The 25211-nt window shown below is 44.5% G+C and overlaps 1 protein-coding gene across 6 annotated transcripts in view; it reads left to right on the plus strand.

The window, feature by feature from the left end:
- ulk4 (unc-51 like kinase 4) overlaps positions 1–25211 on the plus strand; it is a 755583-nt gene that overhangs the window by 480063 nt on the left and 250309 nt on the right. For all 6 annotated transcript variants that reach the window (XM_063070087.1, XM_063070088.1, XM_063070093.1 and 3 more), the window contains exon 30: positions 73–165. In XM_063070087.1, the coding sequence (XP_062926157.1) occupies positions 73–165 (93 nt within the window). The remainder of the gene's footprint in view (positions 1–72; positions 166–25211) is intronic.

Consider the following 25211-nt stretch of genomic DNA (forward strand, 5'->3'; position numbering starts at 1 on the left):
AATTACCAATGATAATCTGTGAAGGAAAAATATTCTTTTCACAAACTACTTTAGATTTTCTTTTTATTGCAGTTATGAGCAGATCTTGATGGATCCTGATCCAGTACCTCTCTATGCCTTGAAGCTGCTTGTCACCCTGACTGATTGCAGTCCAGTTTTCATAAGGTATGATATTTTTATTGCAAATGGGAAAGGAGGAAGTATTTCTCAGCTCATTATTTGTTACCATCATTGCTGCATTTGTGACTGGTTGTCGGTTTGCTGGGAAGATAGGGCTCAGAGTAAGTCAATCAGCCCTCAGCATCAGAGGGTTGACCTGATAGTATTTTAAATTATGAGAAGTATAGACAAGGTAGAAACACAAAGGACTGCAGATGCTGGAATCTTCAGCAAAACACAAGATGCTGGAGAAGCCCTCCATCAGCCAGTATCTGTGAAGAGAAATAGACAGTTGATACTACATCAGGGTAGGTCATCAGTGTTGGGGTTCTGTCAAACTCTGGAGGATGTAGTTTTAAGACGAGGGTTGGAAAGTTTAGAGGAGATGTGAAGGCAAGTTTAATTTTACACAAAGAATAGTAAGTGCTTGGAACAGGCTACCAAGGGAGGTGATGGAAGCAGATATGATAGTAACATTTAAAAAGCAGTCAGATAGGATTAGTTGAATTTGGCCTCATAGTCAGTGTAGATATATTAGGACGAAGACCCTGCTCCTGTGCGGTACTGTTCTATCTTCTTTCTTTAATGTTCCTTGAACTACATCATCTTTCAGTTTTTTTAAAAGATGCCCCTTAAAGTATCTTTCTTTCTCATTGTAGTGTTGTGGCATAGTCCAATATCATTGGCCAATACTTCTTTGGAAGTAGGGTACAGTATACTATATAATTAATTTTAAAATCAAGAACAAACCTATGGCCTTCAATTTTACCCATGAAGATAAAGTAAAATTAATCAAAACTCTACTTAGGCCTATGAAATTCCCGGGGCCATCCACTGGTGTGTGTATTTTATATTCCACCTTGATAGAAACTGAAGTCCAGGATGAAGGAAATGTCCTCCTTTTTTAAAGAAAGGGCCTTCCCTTCCTCCACCATCAACGCTGCCCTCAAACACATCTCCCCCATTTCACACACATCTACTCTCACCCCATCCTCCCGCCATCCCACTAGGGATTGGGTTCCTCTTGTCCTCATCTACCACCCCACCAGCCTCCGTGTCCAACATATAATTCTCCGTAACTTCCGCCAACTCCAACGGGATCCCACCACTAAGCACATCTTTCCATCCCCCCCACCCCGCTTTCCGCAGGGATTGCTCCCTACGCGACTCCCTTGTCCATTTGTCCCCACCAATCTCCCTCCTGGCACTTATCCTTGTAAGCGGAACAAGTGCTACACATGCCTTTACACTTCCTCCCTCACCACCATTCAGAGCCCCAGACTGTCCTTCCAGGTGAGGCGACACTTCACCTGTGAGTCGGCTGGGGTGATATACTGTGTCCGGTGCTCCCGATGTGGCCTTCTATATATTGGTGAGACCCGACACAGACTGGGAGATTGTTTTGCTGAACATCTACGCTCCTTCCGCCAGAGAAAGCAGGAGCTCCCAGTGGCCACTCATTTTAATTCCACATCCTATATTCCATTCCAATATGTCGATCCATGGCCTCCTCTGCTGTTGAGATGAAGCCACAGTCAGGTTGGAGGAACAACACCTTATATTCCGTCTGGGTAGCCTCCAACCTGATGGCATGAACATTGATTTCTCTAACTTCTGTTAATGCCCCTCCTCCCCTTCTTACCCATCCCTAATTTATTAGTTATTTGTTTATTTATTTATTTTTCTCTCTCTACTTCCCTCTCACAATAACTCCTTGCCTGTTCTTCATCCTCCTCTGGTGCTCCCCTCCCCCTTTCTTTCTTCCAAGGCGTTCTGTCACATGATACTCCCCCTTCTCCAGCCTTGTATCCATTTTGCCAATCAACTGTCCAGCTCTTGGCTCCATCCCTCCCCCTCCTGTCTTCTCCTATCATTTCAGATCTCCCCCCTCCCCCTCCCACTTTAAAATCTCTTACTATCTCTTCTTTCAGTTAGTCCTGACGAAGGGTCTCGATCCAAAACGTCGACTGTACTTCTTCCTATAGATGCTGCCTGGCCTACTGCGTTCACCAGCATTTTGTGTGTGCTGCTTGAATTTCCAGCATCTGCAGATTTTCTCGTGACAAGGTGGATTTTGATTTTTTAAATCTATTTTGCCTGGAAATGTGAGATGTCATAGAAGAGAAGAAGGTATCTTTCTTTCAGACCTGGACATTATCTTGGCTGAACATCACTGTAGAAGGTGCCTCAGTATTTATCACATAGATTGAAAATGCCACACTTCAGTTCCTTCCTCCTGGCACTCTATATTCACACATTAACCAGAGTTTGTTTTGATGGAAAGTTAAAGATTGCAGAGAAGAAAGGGTACTAGATATAAAAGGGAAAACAAACTTATTTATGTATACAAATGTATACATGTTTCTCCAGTCCTGCCGAAGGGTTTCGGCACGAAATGTTGACTGTACTTTTTTCCATAGATGCTGCCTGGCCTGCTGAGTTCCTCCAGCATTTTGTGTGTGTCATACAACGTAAACTATAGTTTGTGTAACCGCCGCTGTCTGTAGGAGTTTGTACATTCTCCCCATGAACCTGTGGATTTCTTCCGGGTGCTCCAGTTTCCTCCCACTTTCCAAAGGCATGCAAGTTGGGAGGTTAATTCGTCTAGTAAATTGTCCCATAATTAGGGTATAGTTAAATTGGTGGTGCTGTATCTCAATCAATCAATCAACCAATAAATAAATAATCAATCAATTAATCAGCTAGCTCATACCCCAAAGCTCACTTTTGGTTTTTTACTTGCTTAACTTAATGCAGCTTTTCATAAAAATCAGCTATTGATGCTTCAACTGCACTCTGCCCTTTCCACCATGTAGGACAGTATTTAAAGAATTTGTAAGAAAGTTCTGATGAAATTTCCTTAGGAAATGAGTGCCTGGAGTTTAATTCTGAGCAATTGTGAGATTTGAGTTGTTGTATACATACCGCAGGACATAGAGAGCTTAATTTTGTCAGCTGAGTTCTTCTTATAATCGTAGAGGTTATGCATAAAACCATAAGCCATAGGAGCAGAATTGGGCCATTTGGCCCATTGAGTCTGCCCCACCATTCCTTCGTGGCTGATTATTATTCCCCTCAACTCCATTCTCCTGCCTTTTCCCTGTAACCATTGATGCCTTGACTAATCAAGAATCTTATCAGCCTCCGCTTTAAGTATACCCAATGACTTTGTCTCCACAGCAGTCTATGGGAATGAATTCCACAGATTCACTGGCCTCTGCCTGGAGAAATTCCTTCTCATCTCTGTTCAAAATGGACTTTGTTCAAAATATCCCTCCATTCTGAATCTGTGTCCTCTGGTCCTAGACTCCCCTACTGCAGGAAATACCTTCTCTACATCCACTCTGTCGAGGCCTTTCACTATTTAATAGTTTTCAGTGAGATCCCTCCTCATTCTCTAAACTGCAGCAAACACTCTTCATGCATCACAGGAAAGGGTGCTTTTCAGCTCACCTTGCCCATACCGACTGTAGTGCCATTGCGTGCGAGTTCCATATGCCTATCCCATGTTTTTATGAGGTCAGGCCAAATTACATCATTTGTTTGGCTAGACAAGTTTTACTCTACATCTGACCTGCCAGATGATTGTGGTACTTAATTATTGCAGCCAGTGCAAAGATTAGCAACAAAATTACTCTAATTTCCAGCATTGTACCTTGATGAGTTCAAAGCCTTTTTTAATTTGTAGCAAAACAGGCAGGCATAGTAAAAAAATCTGACTTTAGCAATTATTTAGGAATTAGTTTGGATGGGATAACATTCAGCATTGGTCAGTTATATAGAATCATAGAATTTACAGCACACCTTCGGTCCTGTTGTCCGTGCTGACCTTGATGTCAATCTACACTAATAACATTTGTCTGCACTAGACCCATTTCCTATCTAAGTACCTGTTCAAATTCCTTTATAAATGTTGTAATTGTACCTGTCTGTACCTTCTCTTCTGGCAACTCATTCCCGATAACCACAGTTTTTTGTGTAAAAACTTTAACCCTCATATCTCCTTTAAATTCTTCACTCTCACATTTGTATAACCCTTGTTGGCTGTCCTCCATTCTCCTGATACCTCACCCGAGGTTATTGAAGATGCAAAAATCTCCAGCAAACTCTTCCATTGATTCTTTTTGCATCCTGGAATAGATCCATTAGATCTTGGGGATTTATCCACCCAAGGATAAATGCTCCAATATTTTAACACTATACAGCTGTGTTCCAAGGTATCGGAGAACCCCTCACTTGTCTGTGTAACCTCCGCATACATCTATTTGGGAAATGCTGATGATCTCATTCATGTCCCCTGTCTCCACAAATAGATTATCCCTTTAGTCTCTCAGAGAATCTTCACTTTCCTTAGTGAGAAAGGTTTCAGGTTTCTCCTTAACCCTACTTGCCAAGGTCATTTCATGCCACCTTTGTAACCTCCTAGTTTATTTCTTGTTTTCTTCTATATTTCTAAACCTTCAATATGCTTTGTTAGCCAGGGTTCTTTAAAGTTACCATCTTTGCTTCTCATCTTTACAGGCTGTCTCTGAATCTTTACTCTTGTTTTTGAATGTCTCCCACTTATTGTATGATGTTTTCCCCTCCAGCAGCTGTTCCCAATCAACCACTCCCAGGTCTTGTTCTATACTATCGAATTCTGCCTTCCCCGAGTTTAGGATCCTGCCTAGGGGACCAACGAGTCGCATATCATTTGCCCATCCTCATTCCCTAAAGTCTAGTAGTCCCCTCCCTAGTAGGACAATGCACATGTAAATAAGTAAAATTTTTAACTGCTTTTGCTGACAATCTAAAACAAAACCAAGAATAATGAAACTGCTTTGACATGAAACAGTAACCCTGTTTCTTTTTTCACAAATGCAGCCTGACCTGCTGAATGTTCTGAATTTATTTTAGGGTTCTTTACATACTGTTTCAAAATCATCCTCAGATGCTTTTTATGAATTTGGAAACACTCGGTAGGTCAGGCTGCATTTGGGAAGAGCAGAACTGAGAACAGTGCAGGATCAGGCCCTTTGGCTGACCATGATGTCAATCTAATCTGATCTGCCTGCACATGGTCCTGTCCATTCTCTGCAAGTATATGTATCTGTCTACTATCACTATCACTAAATGTCACTATCCTATCTGTTTCTGCCACCTTGCCTGGCAGTGCATCCAATGGACTTACCACACTCTGTGTAAAAAAAAACTTGCCTAGTGAATCTCCTTAAAGCTTTCCTTCTCTCACCGTAAAGCTATGCCCTCTAGTGTTTGACATTTCCATCCTGGGAAAAAGATTCTGACCATCTTAACATGTTTATGCCTCTCACAATCTTATAAACTTCTGCCAGGTCTCCCATCAGCCTCTGCCACCCCAGAGAAAATAACCCAAGTTTGTCTGATCTCTTTTTACAGCTAATGCTCTACATTTCAGGCAGCATCCTAAAGAATCTCTTCTGCACCATCCCCAAGTCTCCAGCCTTCCTGTAATGGGGCAACAAATACTCTAAATGCAACCTAACCAAAGTTTTTAACATAAGACTATTGGGTGTCTGTGTTAGAAATGTGGAGCAGAAGAATGTGTAGAAATGAGCAAACCAAAACAAAGCACAAATAGTAACACTGTTCTATTGCTATCATGTCACTTTAACTATCTCATTCTTATAAATAGGTTAAGTAGATAGGAGTAAACATTTGGATGTAATGTGTGTATGACCAGGAAGTCTGAACACTAACACAGTGATGGGAGATGGGTTCACCCACCTTTGCAACAGGGCTATGTGTGGATTTTGACAAGCAGAAGAAATTTATGGGGCTAGCGTTTTCTTTCAAAGCTGATGAAGAATTGGGTTATTGACATTCCTTCTGGCTGCATTGTCTTGATGAGAATAGACCATGGGCTAGAGGGGTTTGAAGGTAATAGTTCGAGCCTATTGACAGATTTTCTTGTTTAAGGCTGACATTTTCCATAAACAAGGTCATAAACTACATTAAATCTTGATTTCCAAGGCATTTCATTTAGTTTTATCTCATTGTTGCCAGTTCCATTGCACTATGAAGGAGAGAAACACTTAGAAATAATATGGATCTTGTGAATGATTGATTTATAGAAGCTGGTAGGACTTTATAGAGGTAAACTAGGTAGCACATTGAATTGATTATGTAGAATGTTTCAAGTACAATTGAAAGTCATGGACACCAATGGGAAAAAGTGGGAAGTGGAGCTTAATGTCAAAAAGAATTTTCTATAATAGAAAATTTAAGAGGAAATCTTGGCATTTTGCAATTGCCAAGATTTCCAAAATTTCCAAATTACTTTATAATCATTGAAATACTGTGTATTATAGTCCAGCAGTCAATTACACACAGCACGCTCTGATAAGCAATACGTGTAGATTGCTCCTTGTGCTGTGTGCTCCTGAAGGAAAAGGCTGAAGAGCTGATTCAGAGGAGTTCCTGGATCATTGGGATTTCTTCTGAGGCAGAAGTGACCTGTACAAGAGGGATGGACTGCACCTGCAAGAGGGATGCTGTCCTGATGCGAAGATTTGCGAATGCTATTTGAGAAATTTGAGAGACTACTAGACAGGTATATGGAGGAATTTAAGGTGGTTGGTTATATGGGAGGCAGGGTTTAAGGGTCAGCACAACATTGTGGGCCGAAGGGCCTGTACTGTGCTGTACTGTTCTATGTTCTATGAGGGTGAAACCTGTCTGACAAGAGGGGGGGTTGTGAAGACCAAAGTACTAGTGTAGCAGAAGAGCAAGATGAATTAAATTTAAATAGTAAGTGAGCAAGTTCAGTAGACAGGACAAGCAGGGGCAAGACAGGGAGTGAGGAACCTCTAACAGACTGAACTGTGTTTATTTAATACAAGAAGCCTGTCAGGCAAGGCAGAGGAACTCCAAGTTCAAAGTAAGTTTACTGTCAAAGCACATACGTCACCATATACCACTTTGAGATTCAGTTTCTACCAGGCATTCACAGTAGATACAAAGAAAAAACTACACAGAAAGACAAGCGAACAATCAATGGGCAAAAGAATACAAACTGCAAATACAAAATAAAGAAAAATAAACAATATTGAGAACGTGAGTTGTAGAGTCCTTACCAGTGAATCCATGGGTTATGAAATCAGTACACTGTGAGGTCAGTGAGCCTGACCCACGCTGGTTCAGGAGCCTGATGGTTGAAGATCAATAACTGTTACTGAACCTGGTGGCGTGGGTCCTAAGATTCCTGTACCAACTTCCTGAAGGCAGCAGCATCATGGCCTGGATGGTGGGAGTCCCGAACGACGAATGTTGCTTTTCTTGTGGCAGTGTTTCTTATAGATGTGCTCAATGGTGGGAAGGACTTTTCCTGTGATGGACTGGGCTGTATCCATTATTCTTGTAGGCCTTTCTGCTCACGGGCATCAATGTTTCCATACCAGGCCATGATGCTACTAGTCAGGATGCTCTGCACCGTACATCTATAAAAGTTTGTCAGAATTTTCAATGAATTGTTGAATCTGTGCAAATATCTAAGAAAGTAGAGGTGCTGCTGCGTGTTCTTTATATTTACACTTACATGTTGGTGTCAGGACAGATGCTTTAAAATGATGACGCCAAGGAATTTAAAGTTACTGACCCTCTGCACTTCTGATCTCCTGATCAGGACTGGTTCATGGACCTCTGGTTTCCTCCTCTTGTAGTCAATAATCAGCTCTTTGGTTTTGCTGATGTTGAGAGAGAGGTCGTTGTTGTGGCACCATTCAGCCAGATGTTCAATCACCCTCCTACATGACGATTCATCAACATCTTTAAATCGACTAACAATAGTGGTATCGTCAGCAAACTTGACTGTTGTATTGGAGCTGTACTTAGCCTCACAGTCGTTAAGTATAAAGTGAGTACAGGAGGGAGTTAAGCACACAGCCTTGCTGTGCACCTGTGTTGATGGTGATTGTGGAGAAGATGTTGTTGCCAATCTGAACTGACTGGGGCCTGACTGAGGAAATTGAGGATCCATTTGTACAAGGTAGTATTGAGGCCTAGATCTTGGAGCTTACTGATTACTTTTCAGGGGATGATAGTGTTGAATACAGAGGTGTAGTCAATGAAGAGCCTCATGATGTCTGTACCTTCACTGACTGAAGAGCCAGTGAAATGGCATCTGCTGTTGACCTGTTGTGACAGTAGGCAAATTGGAGTAGATCCAAGTCACTCCTCAGACAGAAGTTGATATGCTTCATGACAAACCTCAAAGCACCTCATCAAAGTGGATGTAAGTGCTACTGGGTGATATTCATTGAAGCAGGTTACCACATTCTCCTTGGGCACCAGTATGATTGAAGCCTGTTTGAAGCAGGTGGGTACCTCAGACTGCCGAAGGTTAAGGATGTCTGCCAACACTCTAGCCAGTTGATTAGCACAGGTCTTCAGTACTCGGATAGGTACACTGTGTGGGCCAGATGCTTTCTGTAGGTTCATCCTCCAGAAGGATGCATTCTTATCGGCCTCAAGGACTGAAATCACAGGGTCATCAGGGGCTGTGGGAGGTCATGAAGGTGCCTCATTTTCTGTCAGTCAAAGCAAGCATGAAAGGCATTGAACTCGTCTGGGAGTGCAACTTTGTTGTCATGTACTGTATGTCACCTGGTTTTACTTTGTAGGAGCTAATAGCGTTCCAGCACTGCCACAGCTGTCAAGCATCCTCTTGTCTTTCAAGTTTGGTCTGGAATTGCCACTTCGCATGTGAGATGGCTTTCTGGAGGTCATACCTGGACGTCTTGTACTTTCCTTGGTCGCCAGACCTTTCTGCCTGATCTAACCCTCAGCAGAATGCAAATCTGGCTCACCCAGAGCTTCAAGTTGGGGAGACACACTCATCCATGAGTGTCTTTATAAAGTCTGTATCAATGTGGCATATTCATTCAGACCCTCTGAAGGGTCGTTGGACATGTCCCAGTCTCCAACTCAAAGCAGTCCCATAGCTGCTCCTCTGCCTGCTGTGACCACCTCCTCATTGTCCTTACCTCTGGTGCCATGCTCTTTAACCTGTGCCTGATCAGATTTCCAGAAATGTGGTCTAGAAATAGAATGATAAGCATTCCTATTGGGAGTACAGCAATGGTCATGTGTGTAGGGACCCTGGGTGTTGCGCCTGATATGTTAATGGTAATCGGGCAGAGATTTTTCTCAAGCTAGCCTGATTGAAGTCGCTGGCAGGAACATGAAAGGTGTTGGGGTAGGTCGTTTCTTGTTTACTGATCACGGAACTCAATACATAAAGTGCTTGCTTAACATCTGTCTCTGGCTGTATGTAGTCTGCATACTACACCTGTCTTGGTAACTAGATCGATTGGCACTTAATCATTAGATATTCTAGGTCAGGAGAACAAGAGTGTGACGAGACCACTGTGTCCAAACACCATGAAGAGTTTATCATGAAACACAGTGCCCCACCTCTTGCCTTTTCAAATTGGCACCTCAGTCCTTCTAGTGGACCAAGAACCCTTTCGGCTGCAGCATTATATCCAACATGCCGGGAGTGAGCTATGCCTCAGTGAAACAGGGAACACAGCAATCCCTCATGTCTTTCCGACGTAGCAATCTTTCCTTAGCTCTTTTATCTTGTTCTCCAGTGTCTGCACGTTAGCGAACAAAATGCTGAGGGGTAGTTTCATGCTGATGGTTTAGTCTGGCTTGAACTCTGCCCTGGCACTCTCTCTTCTGGTGACGACCGACCTTCAAGTTCACTGAGTCCTTCGGGGGATCGTAAAATTGCTATTTCATTGACGGTTCATAAGTATGTTTCTTGAAGGTGAATTACAGGCTGCAGATTGCAGCAATAGTAATTAAACATCTCCGTGTATCGCCAGTGCCACCTTGAATTCAGGGTATGAATTGTACATAGGCTTGGGATATTACAGGCTGAGGGGGAGGCATTATTGTAGAGTGAAGGTGCTATAGGCGTGACTGTTGAGGGGGAGATGTAAAAGAAAGGGGAGCTGTGTTTTTCATAAGAGAGAGCATCATGTCAGTACCCAGGGAGGATATTCTTGGATTATCATCCTCCGAGACTATATGGGTAGAATTTAGGAATAAGAAGGGGGTGGTCACTTTGGTGGAATTGTATTATAGATTCAAGATTCAAGATTCGAAAAACTTTATTGTCATTCTAACCATACATCAGCTCTGCAGGGCAGAATGAGACAGCGTTTCTCAGGGGCAGTGTAATCATAACATAACAAACGCAACACTAAATAATAAACATAACAATAAATAGTAAAACACAACAGCCACATGTCAGTTAAAATCAGTTATAAGTGTGCAAGTTAAAAGTGTCCAATGCAGAGTCAGGTAGAGCAGATATTTAGCAGTCTGACTGCCTGTGGGAGGAAGCTGTTTAAGTAGCCTTGTGGTTTTAGTTTTGATGCTCCTGTAATGTTTGCCTGCTGGCAGAAGAACAAACAGTTCATGGAGAGGGTGTGAGGGGTCTTTAATGATGTACCGTGTCTTCTGGAGGCATCGACTCTGAAAGAGGTCTTGACAGAAGGTAGGGAGACCCCAATAACCTTCTCTGCTCCCTTAACCACCCTCTGCAAGGCTTTTTTGTCGACAGCACTGCAGCTGGAGTACCAGGTTGTGATGCAAAAGGTCAGCACACTCTCAGCCACGCCTCTGTAGAATGTAGTTAAGATGTTAGTGGGGAGTGATGCTTGTTTAAGCTTCCTCAGAAAGTGCAATCTCTGCTGGGCCCGTTTCACAATCCCAGTGGTGTCCCTGGACCAGGTGAGATTGTCCGAGATCTGCACTCCAAGGAACTTGATGTTTTCCACTCTCTCCACTGTGGAGCCACTGATGCTGAGGGGTGTGTGCTCAGGCTGAGACCGTCTGAAATCGAAGATCATCTCCTTGGTTTTGGTGACATTAAGCATCAAGTTGTTATCCCTGCACCAGCTCTCTAGGTGTTTGACCTCCTCCCTGTACATAGCTTCATCATCACTAGGCTCTGACAGTGAGCAGAAATTAAAGGTACAGGTACTGTACGCAGGGAGATCACAGATGACTATAGGAATAAGATGGTCCTAATAGTAGGTGAACTTCTCGCCTATTTCCTTGGACTAGCATAGTACAAAGAGATTAGATGGGGTAGAATATGTGAAATGCATTCAGGGTTTTTTTTCCTGTACTGGTAAATAAATGACCCTGCTAGAGAGGGTAACATTGGACCTTTCTTTTGGGAAATGAGGCTGGACAACTGACTGAAGTGTCAATGGTCAAGCACTTGGGACCATTGACCATAATTCTACTAGTTCTAATAAAATAGTTATGGAAAAATAGGACCTTTTCACAATTTAAAATCCAAAATTGGGGCAAGGCAAATTGTGATAATAGTTGATTGAATCTTGCAAGGTTGATTGGGTGAGTTTACTGCAGGTAAAGAGATATCTGGCAAGAGGGGCTACGTTGAATACAGGAGATGTAGAAATAAAAAGAGGACATCAGATAGCTTTGGTAGATAAGGTAAAATATATTTAGAGCAAAGAGGAAAGAGAAGGTCCCCTTAGGAATCATTGTAGTCATCTGTGTTGGAGCCAGAGGTGGTGGGTGAGGTTTTAAATAAATATCTACTGTGGAGTATCTAGTATTTACTGTGGAGAAGGTTATAGAAGCTCGCAAATTAAGGGGAATAAGTAGTAATGTATTCCACATAACAACAGAGGAGCTGCTGGCAGTCTTACAGCAAATTAATGTCGTCTTTTGACAAATTAAACCCCAGGCCCTGATCAAATGTGCCTTAGGATGTTGTGGGAAATCTGGAAAGAAATTGAAGAAATATTTAACAAAGATATTTGCATCATCTTTAGCCTTGGCTCAGGTACTGAAATGCTGGAGGATGGCTAATATTTGTGCCCTTAATCAAGAACTACAAGGACAAGCCAGAGAGCTACAGGATGGAGACCCTAATTCCAGAGGTCTGAAAATTATCGAAGGGGTTTCTGATGGGCAGGATCTACAAACATTTAGAAAGGCAGGTATTGATGAGGCTTTTGGTTAGTGGGGCTTTTTGCATTGGAAATCATGCCTCACAATTTTGACTGAGATTTTAAAGAGGTAGCAAAGAAGAATGATAAAGACAGAGCAGTAGAGGTCTATGTGGTCAAGGTTTTTGACAGAGTCCAGATGGTTAGATCACATAAGATCCAGGGTGAGCTAGATATGTGAGTACAAAATTAATTTGGTGGAAGGAAACGGTGGTAGTGAAGGCTATTTATTCAGATTGGAGGCCTGTGATCAGTGGTGTCTCACAGGGATCAGTGATAGGCCTACTATCATTTGTACCAATGATCTGGATGAAGATCATAAGACCATAAGATATAGGAGCAGAAGTAGGCCATTCAGCCCATCGAGTCTGCTCCGCCATTCAATCATGGGCTGATCCAATTCTTCCAGTCATCCCCACTTCCCTGCCTTCTCCCCATACCTTTTGATTCCCTGGCTAAACAAGAACTTATCTATCTCTACCTTAAATACACCCAATATCTTGGCCTCCACAGCTGCCCATGGCAACAAATTCCACAGATTTACCACCCTCTGACTAAAGTAATTTCTCTGCATCTCAGTTCTAAATGTACATCCTTCAATCCTGAAGTCATGCCCTCTTGTCCTGGACTTCTCTACCATGGGAAATAACTTTGCCATATCTAACCTGTTCAGGCCTTAACATTCGGAATGTTTCTATGAGATCTCCCCTCATTCTCCTGAACTCCAGGGAATACAGCCCAAGAGCTGCCAGATGTTCCTCATATGGTAACCCTTTCATTCATGGAATCATTCTCGTAAATCTTCTCTGAACCCTCTCCAATGTCAGTACATCCTTTCTAAAATAAGGAGCCCAAAACTGCACACAATACAGTTTTCGCTCACGAGTACCTTATACACCTCTAGAAATGAATGCCAACATTGCATTTGCCTTCTTCACCACCGACTCAACCTGGAGGTTAACCTTTAGGGCATCCTGCATAAGGACTCCCAAGTCTAGTTGCATTTCTGCATTTTGAATCCTCTCACCATCTAAATAATAGTCTGCTTGTTTATTTCTTCCACCAAAGTGCATGACCATACACTTCCCAACATTGTATTTCATTTGCCACTTCTTCACCCATTCACCTAAACTATCTAAGTCTCTGTGCAGGCTCTCTGTTTCCTCAATACTACCCACTCCTCCACCTATCTTTGTATGATCGGCAAATTTAGCCACAAATCCATTAATCCCGTAGTCCAAATCATTGACATACATCATAAAAAGCAGCGGTCCCAACATCGATCCCTGTGGAACTCACTGGTAACTGGCCAGAATAGGATCCCTTTATACCCACTCTCTGTTTTCTGCCAACCAGCCAATACTCCATCCATGCAAGTAACTCCCCTGTAATTCCATGGGCTCTTACCTTGCTAAGCAGCCTCATGTGCGGCACATTGTCAAAATCCTTTTGAAAATCCAAGTACACCACATCTACTGCATCTCCTTTGTCTACCCTGCTTGTAATTTCCTCAAAAAATTGCAGTAGTTTAGTCGGGTAGGATTTTCCTTTCAGGAAACCATGCTGGCTTTGGCCTGTCTTGTCATGTGCCCCCAGGTACTCTGTAATCTCATCCCTAACAATTGATTCCAACAACTTCCCAACCACTGATGCCAGGCTAATAGATCTATAGTTTCCTTTCTGCGTCCCACCTTTCCTAAGTAGCAGAAACGTTGTTAACATTGTTAGCAAGTTTGCAAATGAGACCAAAATTGGCACTGTAGTGGACAGTGAAGGAAGTTATCTTGAGAATACAACAGAATCTAGATCAACTGGGGAAGTGGGCCAAAGGAAATTTAACTTTGACAAGTGCAAAGTATTGTATTTTGGTCAATTAAACTAGGCAGAAGTTTAATAGTAAAAAGTAGGGCCTGGACTGTGTTATAGAACAGAAACCTAGGAATACAGGTGCATAATTCCCTGGAAGTGGTGACAGAATTGGACAGATGGTAACGAAAGCATTTGGCACATTTGCCTTCATCAGTCCAGTCATTGAGTAAATATAGTGCCCTCGTTCACATCTTTACTGTTATGCTGCAGGTATTTCCTTCAGCAGCTCTGTAAGATCAGTCCGTTCTTCTTTCAGCCTGTTTGGGTTATTGATGAAGAAAAGGGATGATGTGGAATGTGTGCCATCCAATTTGTGGGTGTGTTTTTATGGTTGGTTGGTTGGTTGGTCTTGGGCTTTGATTGAGAGGAGATGAAGAGAGAAGACGCTGGGGAGAACTGGTCATAGCATACAATCCGGTGGGAGACCCGTTTGTTTGAGATGGATTGCGAGTGACGTTCGGAAGGTGGTGAGGGTGTTCACACTGACCCAGGGCCCAGCGTGAGTGACATGAAGTTCAAGATGAGCTCCAACTTGTGCACATTTGACTTTAATTAGAAAGAGCCCTTTTGTTTTTGTTATCCTTCACCAACCATTTAGTTAAGATTCATAAATATAATTCCTTTAATTGTATGCAGTGAACTGTCTGTCATTTCATGGCATTAACTTGTAACAGGGTAGCAAATAACGCAGCATCCACACAGACAGGGGGTTGCGGGGGCGGGGGGGTCTCACACATTCGGTGGGCCGGAGATAGTCTTCCCGAGACTTACACAGCCGATAGAACCGGAGTGTTTCATTGTGGGGATAGCGTCTGGGATCAGTTTCGTTGGATGCTGTGTGATTGCCCTTAACATTGATCCAGTGGGTTGTGTGTTTAAGTCTGTGTTAAAATATTGTTTGGTAAAGTGATTACAATACATGGTTATGGACGCTGCATGGGGTGGAGCGAAGGTTTGATAAAATGGCAGGCAAAGACTTTGTTCTAGTTCAGACTAGCACAGACGTAACAGCAGTAGAACTGCCTGGTACTCTTGGGGCCCTGGGAGAGAGGGGCCGTGGGCTGTCCATACTTTCTGGGAGGAGGGGAGTGAAGGTGAGGTACCATTGGGGACCTGGGAGAGAGGGGCCGTGGGCTGTCCATACTTTCTGGGAGGAGAGGAATGAAGGTGAGGTACTACTGGGACCCTGGGAGAGAGGGGCCGTGGGCTGTCCATACTTTCTGAGGGGAGGGGAGTGAAGGTGAGGTACCATTGGGGCCCTGGGAGAGAGGGGCCATGGGCTGTCCATACTTTCTGGGTGGAGAGGAATGAAGGTGAGGTACTATTGGGACCCTGGGAGAAAGGGGCCGTGAGCTGTCCATACTTTCTGGGAGGATGGGAGTGAAGGTGAGGTACTATTAGGGCCCTGGGAGAGAGGGGTCGTGGGCTGTCCATACTTTCCAGGAGGAGGAGAGTGAAGGTGAGGTACTATTGGGCCCTGGGAGAGAGGGGCCGTGGGCTGTCCATACTTTCCGGGAGGAGGGGAGTGAAGGTGAGGTACTATTGGGGCCTGGGAGAGAGGGGCCGTGGGCTGTCCATACTTTGTGGGAGGAGAGGAATGAAGGTGAGGTACTCTTGGGGCCTGGGAGAGAGGGACCGTGGGCTGTCCATACTTTCTGAGAGGAGGGGAGTGAAGGCAGGCGTGCTGAATCGGACGGCTGAGTTTCCCGTAGCGGGGGACAGAGACGTTAAAGACAAGTTGCTGTCGTTTCTGTGGAGCAAGGGGAAGGTATGGCCTGATGTAGAGGTTGTAATGAGGCCTCCAGCGAGGGCTGGGCATTCTGAGTTGGTAGCGGCCCTTACCTCCCTGGGGAATAAATGACAAGGTGCCCAGGTTCAAAGTCCCAGCTATTGTAGGCTCAGCCTGTTCTCGGGGATAATGCCCACCCCCGAAAGGGAAGAGGAGCATGAGGCTTGGGCAGAGCAGACCTCTCTGTTGCTGGATAACTGGCGGTGTACTGGTGATGAAAAAAGACAGCGATTGGTTGAAAGTTTGAGGGGGCTGTCTGCTGACGTAGCGAGATCCATAAAGCCACAGAACCCTTTGCTACCCCTGCAGCCTACAGGCAAGCACTAGATAAGGTGTTTGGCATGACAGGAAGCCCGTTGGAGCTGTGGTGAAGAGGGACACTTGAGGTGGGACTGTGAATGAGGGGAAACCCCTCAGAGAGTGAGCCCCTGGGTACCTAATTGGAGAGACCCAGTGAGGGAATGGCCTGGCATCTCGGGGGGAACGTGTGCCCAACAATATATCCAGGAACCCCCAAAGCAAATGGGCCAATCTCCAGTGTATCATTATGGATTGAGGTATTTATACTGGAGCCATACTTGACACTGGCTCTCAGGTTACTGTGCTGTACTGTTCATTTTACAACCGGTATTTGACGTATTTACCAGTAATGCCACTCCGTGCGCGAGAGATCTGGGGTCTCAGTATGGATGACTATCCGTACGATGGTTACTTGTCTTTGAAGCTGGAGTTTTTGGAGGCAGATGTGGGAGTAGCTGAGGTCCTTGATATATAGTGCTGGTTTGGTAGTGTTCAGTTGAGAGGGGCAAAGCTTCAATTCTTGGGGGGATAAATACTCCTATTGTCAGGAGCTAGTGGGAGCCTGCAAGGAGAAAGTTGGAGAGAGCTTTCTGAAACATTGTCCATTCACCCTGTGTTCCGAGCTGCTCTTGAAGAAGTGTGTGTCTGCACTGGGCTGGATGATGACAGAGGACACCCCATTCGGACAAAGGTCACGGCGACTGGCACCTGCAGAAGTGGTGGCCATTCGACAGCATCTGTGGAAGTTGAAGGAAGCTAGGATCACCACTGAGTCCAGAAAACCTCCAATAGTGGTGGCCAGGAAGAAGAATGGGAAGGTCTGAATGTGGGTGGACTATCAGACTCTGAACAGGCATACAGTCCCCGGCCAGTATACTGTCCCAAGAATCGAGGTCGTGCTGGCCTGCTTGAGTGATGGGATGTGGTTCAGTGTGCTGGAATTGAGGAGCGAGTATTACCAGATACCCATGAGTGAGGCTGATAAAGAGAACACTTATCTGAAATATGTGTCTGATATGAGAAGGGAGCTGAAAAAAGCTTATGAATTAGCTAAGGTCTTGGCTGCCAAGCAGGATCAAGGAAATAAGAGGAGGTAAGATCAAAAGGTGAGGTTCTCCCACCTCGCCTGGAGACCAAGTCCTCATAAGGAATTTGGGGCTACCTGGGAAGCATAAGTTGTCTGACCACTGGGCGGCCATGACCTGTGTAGTGGAGAGTCAATGCCAAATGTACCAGTTTTCCAGGTGAAAGCAGAGGATGGGAATGAGTCTGTCAAGATTCTGCATCAGAACCGCCTTCTACCTCTAGGACAAGAGGTGCAGTTAGACCCAGAGCCCAACCTGAACCCTACACCTAGTAAGGGGACTCTGCAGTAACGTGGAGAGACTGAAGGACCAGCAGGAGGAAAGTGAGGCCGGCCCCTGCCCCTGAATGGGATATGGATTCAGAGGATGAGGAAATGGGGGTGTGGCATATGCTGCCTTTTGCTAACTCCCCACTAATTGAGGAGGAGACTCCCAACCCTTCTCACGCTGAGGCAGGTGAAATCAGGGGTCTGTCTGTGGACAGGCAGGTTTACAACTGGATTCTGAAGGGGGGGCTGGGTTCTAAAGTAATGGGAATGAAGCTGAGCTCAGCCCAGTGGCAGAGGGACCTGAGTTGCCGGACGGCGCGAGTAATAGACCGGGGGAGGCCTCGCCATGTAGACCAGGAGAATCCCAAGGAGTGTCTGAAACTGAAAGCGTAGACGATGGGATAAGAAGGTCTCAAAGAGTCAGCAGATCCCCTGATAAGCTGGCCACTGGGGAAGAGAGGGTTACGACTATCCCTCTAGTGAGATATGTCACCACCATTTGCAAATGGATTGGAGGTTCTGACCACGAAATTCCTTTGAAAACAGTGTTATTAAGGGCGGGATGACAAGTTATTTCAAAGTCAGGAGGACATGACTATTTGTGGAGGGAGGAGAGGATAATGCCCTAGTTCACATCTTTACCAGTATGCTGTAGGTATTTCATTTAACAGCTCTGTAAGATCAGTCTGTTCTGCTGTCAGCCTGTTTGGGTTATTGTTGAAGATAAGGGACGATGTGGAATGTGTGCCATCCAATTAGCAGGAGGGTTTTCTTGTTGAGGGACAATAAGGTTGGTCTTGGGCTTTTGATCGAGAGGAGATGAAGAGAGAAGATGCTGGGGAAAACCAGTCACAGCCTATGATCCAGTGGGAGACCCGTTTGTTGGAGATGGATTGTGAGTGACGTTCGGAAGGTGGTGAGGGTGTTCACACTGACCCATTGCCCTGTGTGAGTAACACAGAAGTTCAAGATGAGCTCCAACTTGTCACATTTGACTGTTTAATTAGAATGAGCCCTTTTCTTTTTGTTATTCTTTTCTAACTCTTTAGTTAACATTCATAAATATAATTCCTTTAATCATATACAGTGTACTGTGTTATTTCATGGCATTAACTTGTAACAGGGTAGCGAATTACTCTGCATCCACACAGACAGGATTGGCGGGAGGGCTCGCGCCTCATCTCACACGTTTGTCGGGGACGGAGATTGTCTTCCCGAGGCTTACGCAGCTGAGGAAACCAGAGTGTTTCATAAAGGAACTGGGATGTTGCATTCAAACTGTACAAATGATTGTTGAGGCCATGCTTGGAAAACAGAAGAATGTCATTAAGCTTGAAAGGGTGCAGAAAGGATTCACTAGGATGTTACCAGAACTGGAGGACTTGAGTTATAAGGATAGACTGGATAGGCTGGGACGTTTTTAACCCTGAAGGGTAAGAGGCTGAAGAGTGACCTTATAGCAGTTTATAAATTCACGTGAGGTGTGTGGTCAGTCTTTTCCCTAAGGTAGGGGAGTCTAAAACTCAAAGACATGTAACTTTAAAGTGAGGCAGAAAGGTTTAAAAAAGACCTGATGGAGAACTGTTTCACACAGAGGGTGATAGGTATATGGAACAAGCTGCCGGAAGAAGTGTTTGAAATGGGTACAATTACAATGTTTAAAAGATCTTTGGACTGGTATATGGACAGGAAATGTTCAGAGAGTTATGGGCCAAACACGGTCATCTTGATCAGCAGGGATGAGCTGGGCTGAAGAGCCTGTTTCCTTGCTACATGACATCCTGCTCGGATAATCCACTTATTTGTCATTTTTAAATTCCCAGTAACTAAATGTTGTGAGGAATTACTATCATACAGGATATTAGTCAGCTCCCAGGTCATCTTCAAAATAGTACACTGGAATCTTTTATGTTTGCCTGAGTAAGAGATTTTGATTGAATGTCTCGTCCAACGTGAGCAATATTTTCCTAGGACTGCATTGCTCTGCTGACCCAGGTTTCAGTGGTCTCGTTTAGGATGTGGCTGTTGTATACGTAACCTTCTGAATGAGACAAGAGTGCTACTAGTTGCACAAAAGCCGATAGGTAGTGGAATGCATGTCAGAACGCTCCTCCATCCTGAGTGTGGTCTCATTGTGGTAGCAGAGGAGGCCCTTGGACAGAATGGGAATGGGTATGGGAACTTGAATTGAAATAGGTAGCCACCAGGAAAGCCCACATTTTGTGGTGGATGGAGCAAAGGTGCGAGATGAAGCAGTCCACCAATCTACGTGGGTCTCACTGATGTAGAGGAGGAGGCATCATCAGGAGCACTGGATACAGTAAGTTGTTCTCGTTTCTGTGGAGCGAGGGGAAGGAGTGGTCTGATTCCTGGGATGGCAGGACTTTCATATGATGAAAGACTGGATGAACTAGGCTTATACTCGCTGGAATTTAGAAGATTGAGGGGGGATCTTATTGAAACATATAAAATCCTAAAGGGATTGGACAGGCTAGATGCAGGAAGATTGTTCCCGATGTTGGGGAAGTCCAGAACAAGGGGTCACAGTTTGAGAATAAAGCGGAAGTCTTTTAGGACCAAGATGAGGAAAAACTTCTCCAGCAGAGAGTGGTGAATCTGTGGAATTCTCTGCCACAGGCAACAGTTGAGGCCAGTTCATTGGCTATATTTAAGAGGGAATTAGATATGGCCCTTGTGGCTAAAGGGATCAGGGGGTATGGAGGGAAGGCTGGTACAGGGTTGTGAGTTGGATGATCAGCCGTGATCGTACTATATGGTGGTGCAGGCTCGAAGGGCCGAATGGCCTACTTCTGCACCTATTTTCTATGCTTCTATGTTTTCTATGTGTCCCTGACAGACTCGCAGGTGAAGTCTCGCCTCACCTGGAAGGATTGTTCGGTGCCCTGAGGGAGGAAATGTAGGACCAGGTGTAACACTTGTCCCACTTGCAGAGATAATTAAGTGCCAGGAGGGAGATCAGTGGGGAGGGACGAGTGGACCAGAGAGTAACGTAAAGAATGATCTCTACAAAAAGTGGAGAGTGGGGGGGGTGGTTGCAGATGCGCTTAGTCATAGATGGTGTAAGTTATGGTGAATGAAGTGCTGGATAAGGAGGCTCGTGAGGTAGGAGATAAGGACAAGAGGGACTGTAGCCCAGTTTTGACGGTGAGGACAGATGTGTGGGAAACGGAGGAGATGTGGATGAAAGCAGCATCAACAGTGGTGGGAGAGAAATCCCATTTTTTCATAAGGAGGAAATCTCACGTATTGTAAAATGGAAAGCCTTATCCTGAGAACAGATGAGGCAGAGACAGTGGAACTGAGAAAGGGGATGGCATTTTTACAAGTGACGTGATGGAAAGATGTAATAGCTGCAAAAGTTAGTAAGTTTGTAAAAGATATCAGTGGATAATCTATCTCCAGAGATAGAGACAAAGAGGTTGAGAAATGGGAGGGAGGTATCAAAGCTGGACCAAGCAAATCGGAAGGCAGAGTGAAAGCTGGAGGCAAAGTTGATGAAATTGCTCAGCATGGGTGCAGGAAACAGCACCAATGTGGTCATCAGTGTAGCACAGAGTTGCTGGAAATACATAGCCAACAAAAAAGCAGGTACAGCTGGAGACTAAGCGGGTGCCCATGTCCCTGCCTTGAGTTTGAAGAAAGTGGGGAAATTATTGAGAGTGAGAACCATTTCCACCAGATAGAGGAAAGTGGCAGTAGTGGGGAACTGGTTAAGTCTGTTGTCCAAAAAAAAAGCAGAGAGCTTTAAGACATTCCTGATGAGGGATTGAAGTATAGAGGGACTGGGACGTCCTTAATGAAAATTGGACAGTCAGAGCAAGGGAACCTAAAGTGATTGAAGTGATCAAGAGCATGTGAAGTGTCACAGATATAGATGGGAGGAGACTGAACCATGGGCGACAAAATGCAGCCAAATTCTGTGGGGCAGGAGCAGGCAAAAACAAAGGGCCTACATGGACATTCAGGTTCATGGATCTTGGGTAGGTGGTAGAAACAAGCAGTGCGGGGTAAGGGAACTATAAGGTTGGTGGCAGTGGATGGGAGAGATCTCCAGAGTCGATGAGGTTCATGATGATGTTGGAGACAATAGCTTGCTGTTCCTTAGTGGGGTCCTGTTCAAGGGGAAAGTAAGAGGAGGTGTCTGAAAATGGCCTCAGCAAGGTAGAGGTCAGTCCACCAGACTACAACAGCAGCCAGCTGAAAGAGCTTGTCACAGAATAAGGTACAATTTACTCCAATATGGAAAGCATTCTATTGCACTAGATGCTCTATTCTATAAACATTTTGTGTTTGTTGAATAAAGATTACTGAAAATCTGTTTTGGGGTATGATGCAGAAATTTTCTGAGATCTTCCTATAACATCAGTCAAGCTTTATCATGGAAATCCCATATTTAATGTCAATGGGTAAATTAATAAAATGAATAATATGTGGATTTCACCAGTACTTTGCTCTTATATTTTCAGTTACTGAAGAATTTTAGTGAAAGCAGCTGCAGGTTTACTGTTAATTTAGGTATGACCTAGAAACAGAGCAGATAATTTAACCAACCAGTTCTTCTTAGCTATTTAACATAGTCATGCAGTTACATACAGTGAGTAAGAGATTTGAAAGTCTCTTCAAATCTCTTACTCACTCTTCCTTCAGTCAGTCCTGACGAAGGGTCTCGGCCTGAAACGTCGACTGTACCTCTTCCTAGAGATGCTGCCTGGCCTGCTGCGTTCACCAGCAACTTTGATGTGTGCTGCTTGAATTTCCAGCATCTGCAGAATTCCTGTTGTTGGCACCAGGGCAAGAATGGATTCTCAATATTCCTGGATTTCAATGCTTTAAAAGGGATAGAGAGGGTGGAAAAAGGGGAGGAGGGGTGGCATTACTGGTCAGGGATACTATTACAGCTACAGAAAGGGTGGGTAATGTAGCAGGATCCTCTTTTGAGTCAGTGTGGGTGGAAGTCAGGAACAGGAAGGGAGCAGTTACTCTATTGGGGATATTCTATAGGCGCCCTGGTAGCAGCAGAGATACCGAGGAGCAGATTGGGAGGCAGATTTTGGAAAGGTGCAAAAATAACAGGGTTGTTATCATGGGTGACTTTAACTTCCCTAATATTGGTCGGCACCTGATCAGTTCCAAGGGTTTAGATGGGGCAGAGTTTGTTAAGTGTGTCCAGGATGGATTCCTGTCACAGTATGTGGACAGGCTGACTAGGGGGAATACCATACTAGATCTAGTACTAGGTAATGAACCAGTCAGGTCACAGATCTCTCAGTGGGTGAGCATCTGGGGGACAGTGACCACTGCTCCCTGGCCTTTAGCATTATCATGGAAAAGGATAGAACCAGAGAGGACAGAAAAATTTTTAATTGGGGAAGGGCAAATTATGAGGCTATAAAGCTAGAACTTGCGGGTGTGAATTGGGATGATGTTTTTGCAGGGAAATGTACTATAGACATGTGGTCAATGTTTAGAGATTTCTTGCAGGATGTTAGGGATAAATTTGTCCCAGTGAGGAAGATAAAGAATGGTAGGGTGAAAGAACCACGGGTGACAAGTGAGGTGGAAAATCTAGTCAGGTGGAAGAAGGCAGCATACATGAGGTTTAGGAAGCAAGGATCAGATGGATCTATTGAGGAATATAAGGAAGCAAGAAAGGAGCTTAAGAAGGGGCTGAGAAAAGCAAGAAGGGGGCATGAGAAGGCTTTGGCGAGTAGAGTAAAGGAAAACACCAAGGCATTCTTCAGTTATGTGAAGAAAAAAAGGATGACAGGAGTGAAGGTAGAACCGATTAGAGATAAAGGTGGGAAGATGTGCCTGGAGGCTGTGGAAGTGAGCGAGGTCCTCAATGAATACTTCTCTTTGGTATTCACCAATGAGAGGGAACTTGATGATGGTGAGGACAATATGAGTGAAGTTGATGTTCTGGAGCACGTTGATATTAAGGAAGAGGAGGTGTTGGAGTTGTTAAAATACATTAGGACAGATAACTCCCCGGGGCCTGACAGAATATTCCCCAGGTTGCTCCATGAGGCGAGGGAAGAGATTGCTGAGCCTCTGGCTAGGATCTTTATGTCCTTGTTGTCCACGGGCATGGTACCAGAGGATTGGAGGGAGGCGAATGTTGTCCCCTCGTTCAAAAAAGGTAGTAGGGATAGTCTGGGTAGTTATAGACCAGTGAGCCTTACGCCTGTGGTGGGAAAGCTGTTGGAAAAGATTCTTAGAAATAGGATCTACGGGCATTTAGAGAATCATGGTCTGATCAGGGACAGTCAGCATGGCTTTGTGAAGGGCAGATCATGTCTAACAAGCCTGATAGAGTTCTTTGAGGAGGTGACCAGGCATATAGATGGTGGTAGTACAGTGGATGTGATCTATCTGGATTTTAGTAAGGCATTTGACAAGGTTCCACATGGTAGGCTTATTCAGAAAGTCAGAAGGCATGGGATCCAGGGAAGTTTGGCCAGGTGGATTCAGAATTGGCTTGCCTGCAGAAGGCAGAGGGTCATGGTGGAGGGAGTACATTCGGATTGGAGGATTGTGACTAGTGGTGTTCCACAAGGATCGGTTCTGGAACCTCTACTTTTCGTGATTTTTATTAACAACCTGGATGTGGGGGTAGAAGGGTGGGTTGGCAAGTTTGCAGATGACACAAAAGTTGGTGGTGTTGTAGATAGTGTAGAGGATTGTCGAAGATTGCAGAGGGACATTGATAGGATGCAGAAGTGGGCTGAGAAGTGGCAGATGGAGTTCAACCCAGAGAAGTGTGAGGTGGTACACTTTGGAAGGACAAACTCCAAGGCAGAGTACAAAGTAAATGGCAGGATACTTGGTAGTGTGGAGGAGCAGAGGGATCTGGGGGTACATGTCCACAGATCCCTGAAAGTTGCCTCACAGGTAGATAGGGTAGTTAAGAAAGCTTATAGGGTGTTAGCTTTCATAAATCGAGGGATAGAGTTTAAGAGTCGTGATGTAGTGATGCAGCTCTATAAAACTCTGGTTAGGCCACACTTGGAGTACTGTGTCCAGTTCTGGTCACCTCACTATAGGAAGGATGTGGAAGCATTGGAAAGGGTACAGAAGAGATTTACCAGGACCAGGATGCTGCCTGGTTTAGAGAGTATGCATAATGATCAGAGATTAAGGGAGCTAGGGCTTTACTCTTTGGAGAGAAGGATGATGAGAGGAGACATGATAGAGGTATACAAGATAATAAGAGGAATAGACAGAGTGGATAGCTAGCACCTCTTCCCCAGGGCACCACTGCTCAATACAAGAGGACATGGCTTTAAGGTAAGGGATGGGAAGTTCAAGGGGGATATTAGAGGAAGGTTTTTTACTCAGAGAGTGGTTGGTGCGTGGAATGCACTGCCTGAGTCAGTGGTGGAGGCAGATACACTCGTGAAGTTTAAGAGACTACTAGACAGGTATATGGAGGAATTTAAGGTGGGGGGGGTTTATATAGGAGGCAGGGTTTGAGGGTCGGCACAACACTGTGGGCCAAAGGGCCTGTACTGTGCTGTACTATTCTATGTTCAATGTTTTATGTTCTCCTAGTTCTAGTCTCACTTACCAGTGGAAATAACTTCCCTACCTCTATCCTATCTATCCCTTTCAAAATTTTATATGTTTCTATAAGATACCTCTCATTCTTCTGAATTCCAGTGAGTATAGTCCTGGGCGACTCATTCTATCCTCATAGGTTAAC

This window comes from Mobula hypostoma, chromosome 17 (genome assembly GCF_963921235.1).
Source record: "Mobula hypostoma chromosome 17, sMobHyp1.1, whole genome shotgun sequence".
NCBI lineage: Eukaryota > Metazoa > Chordata > Chondrichthyes > Myliobatiformes > Myliobatidae > Mobula > Mobula hypostoma.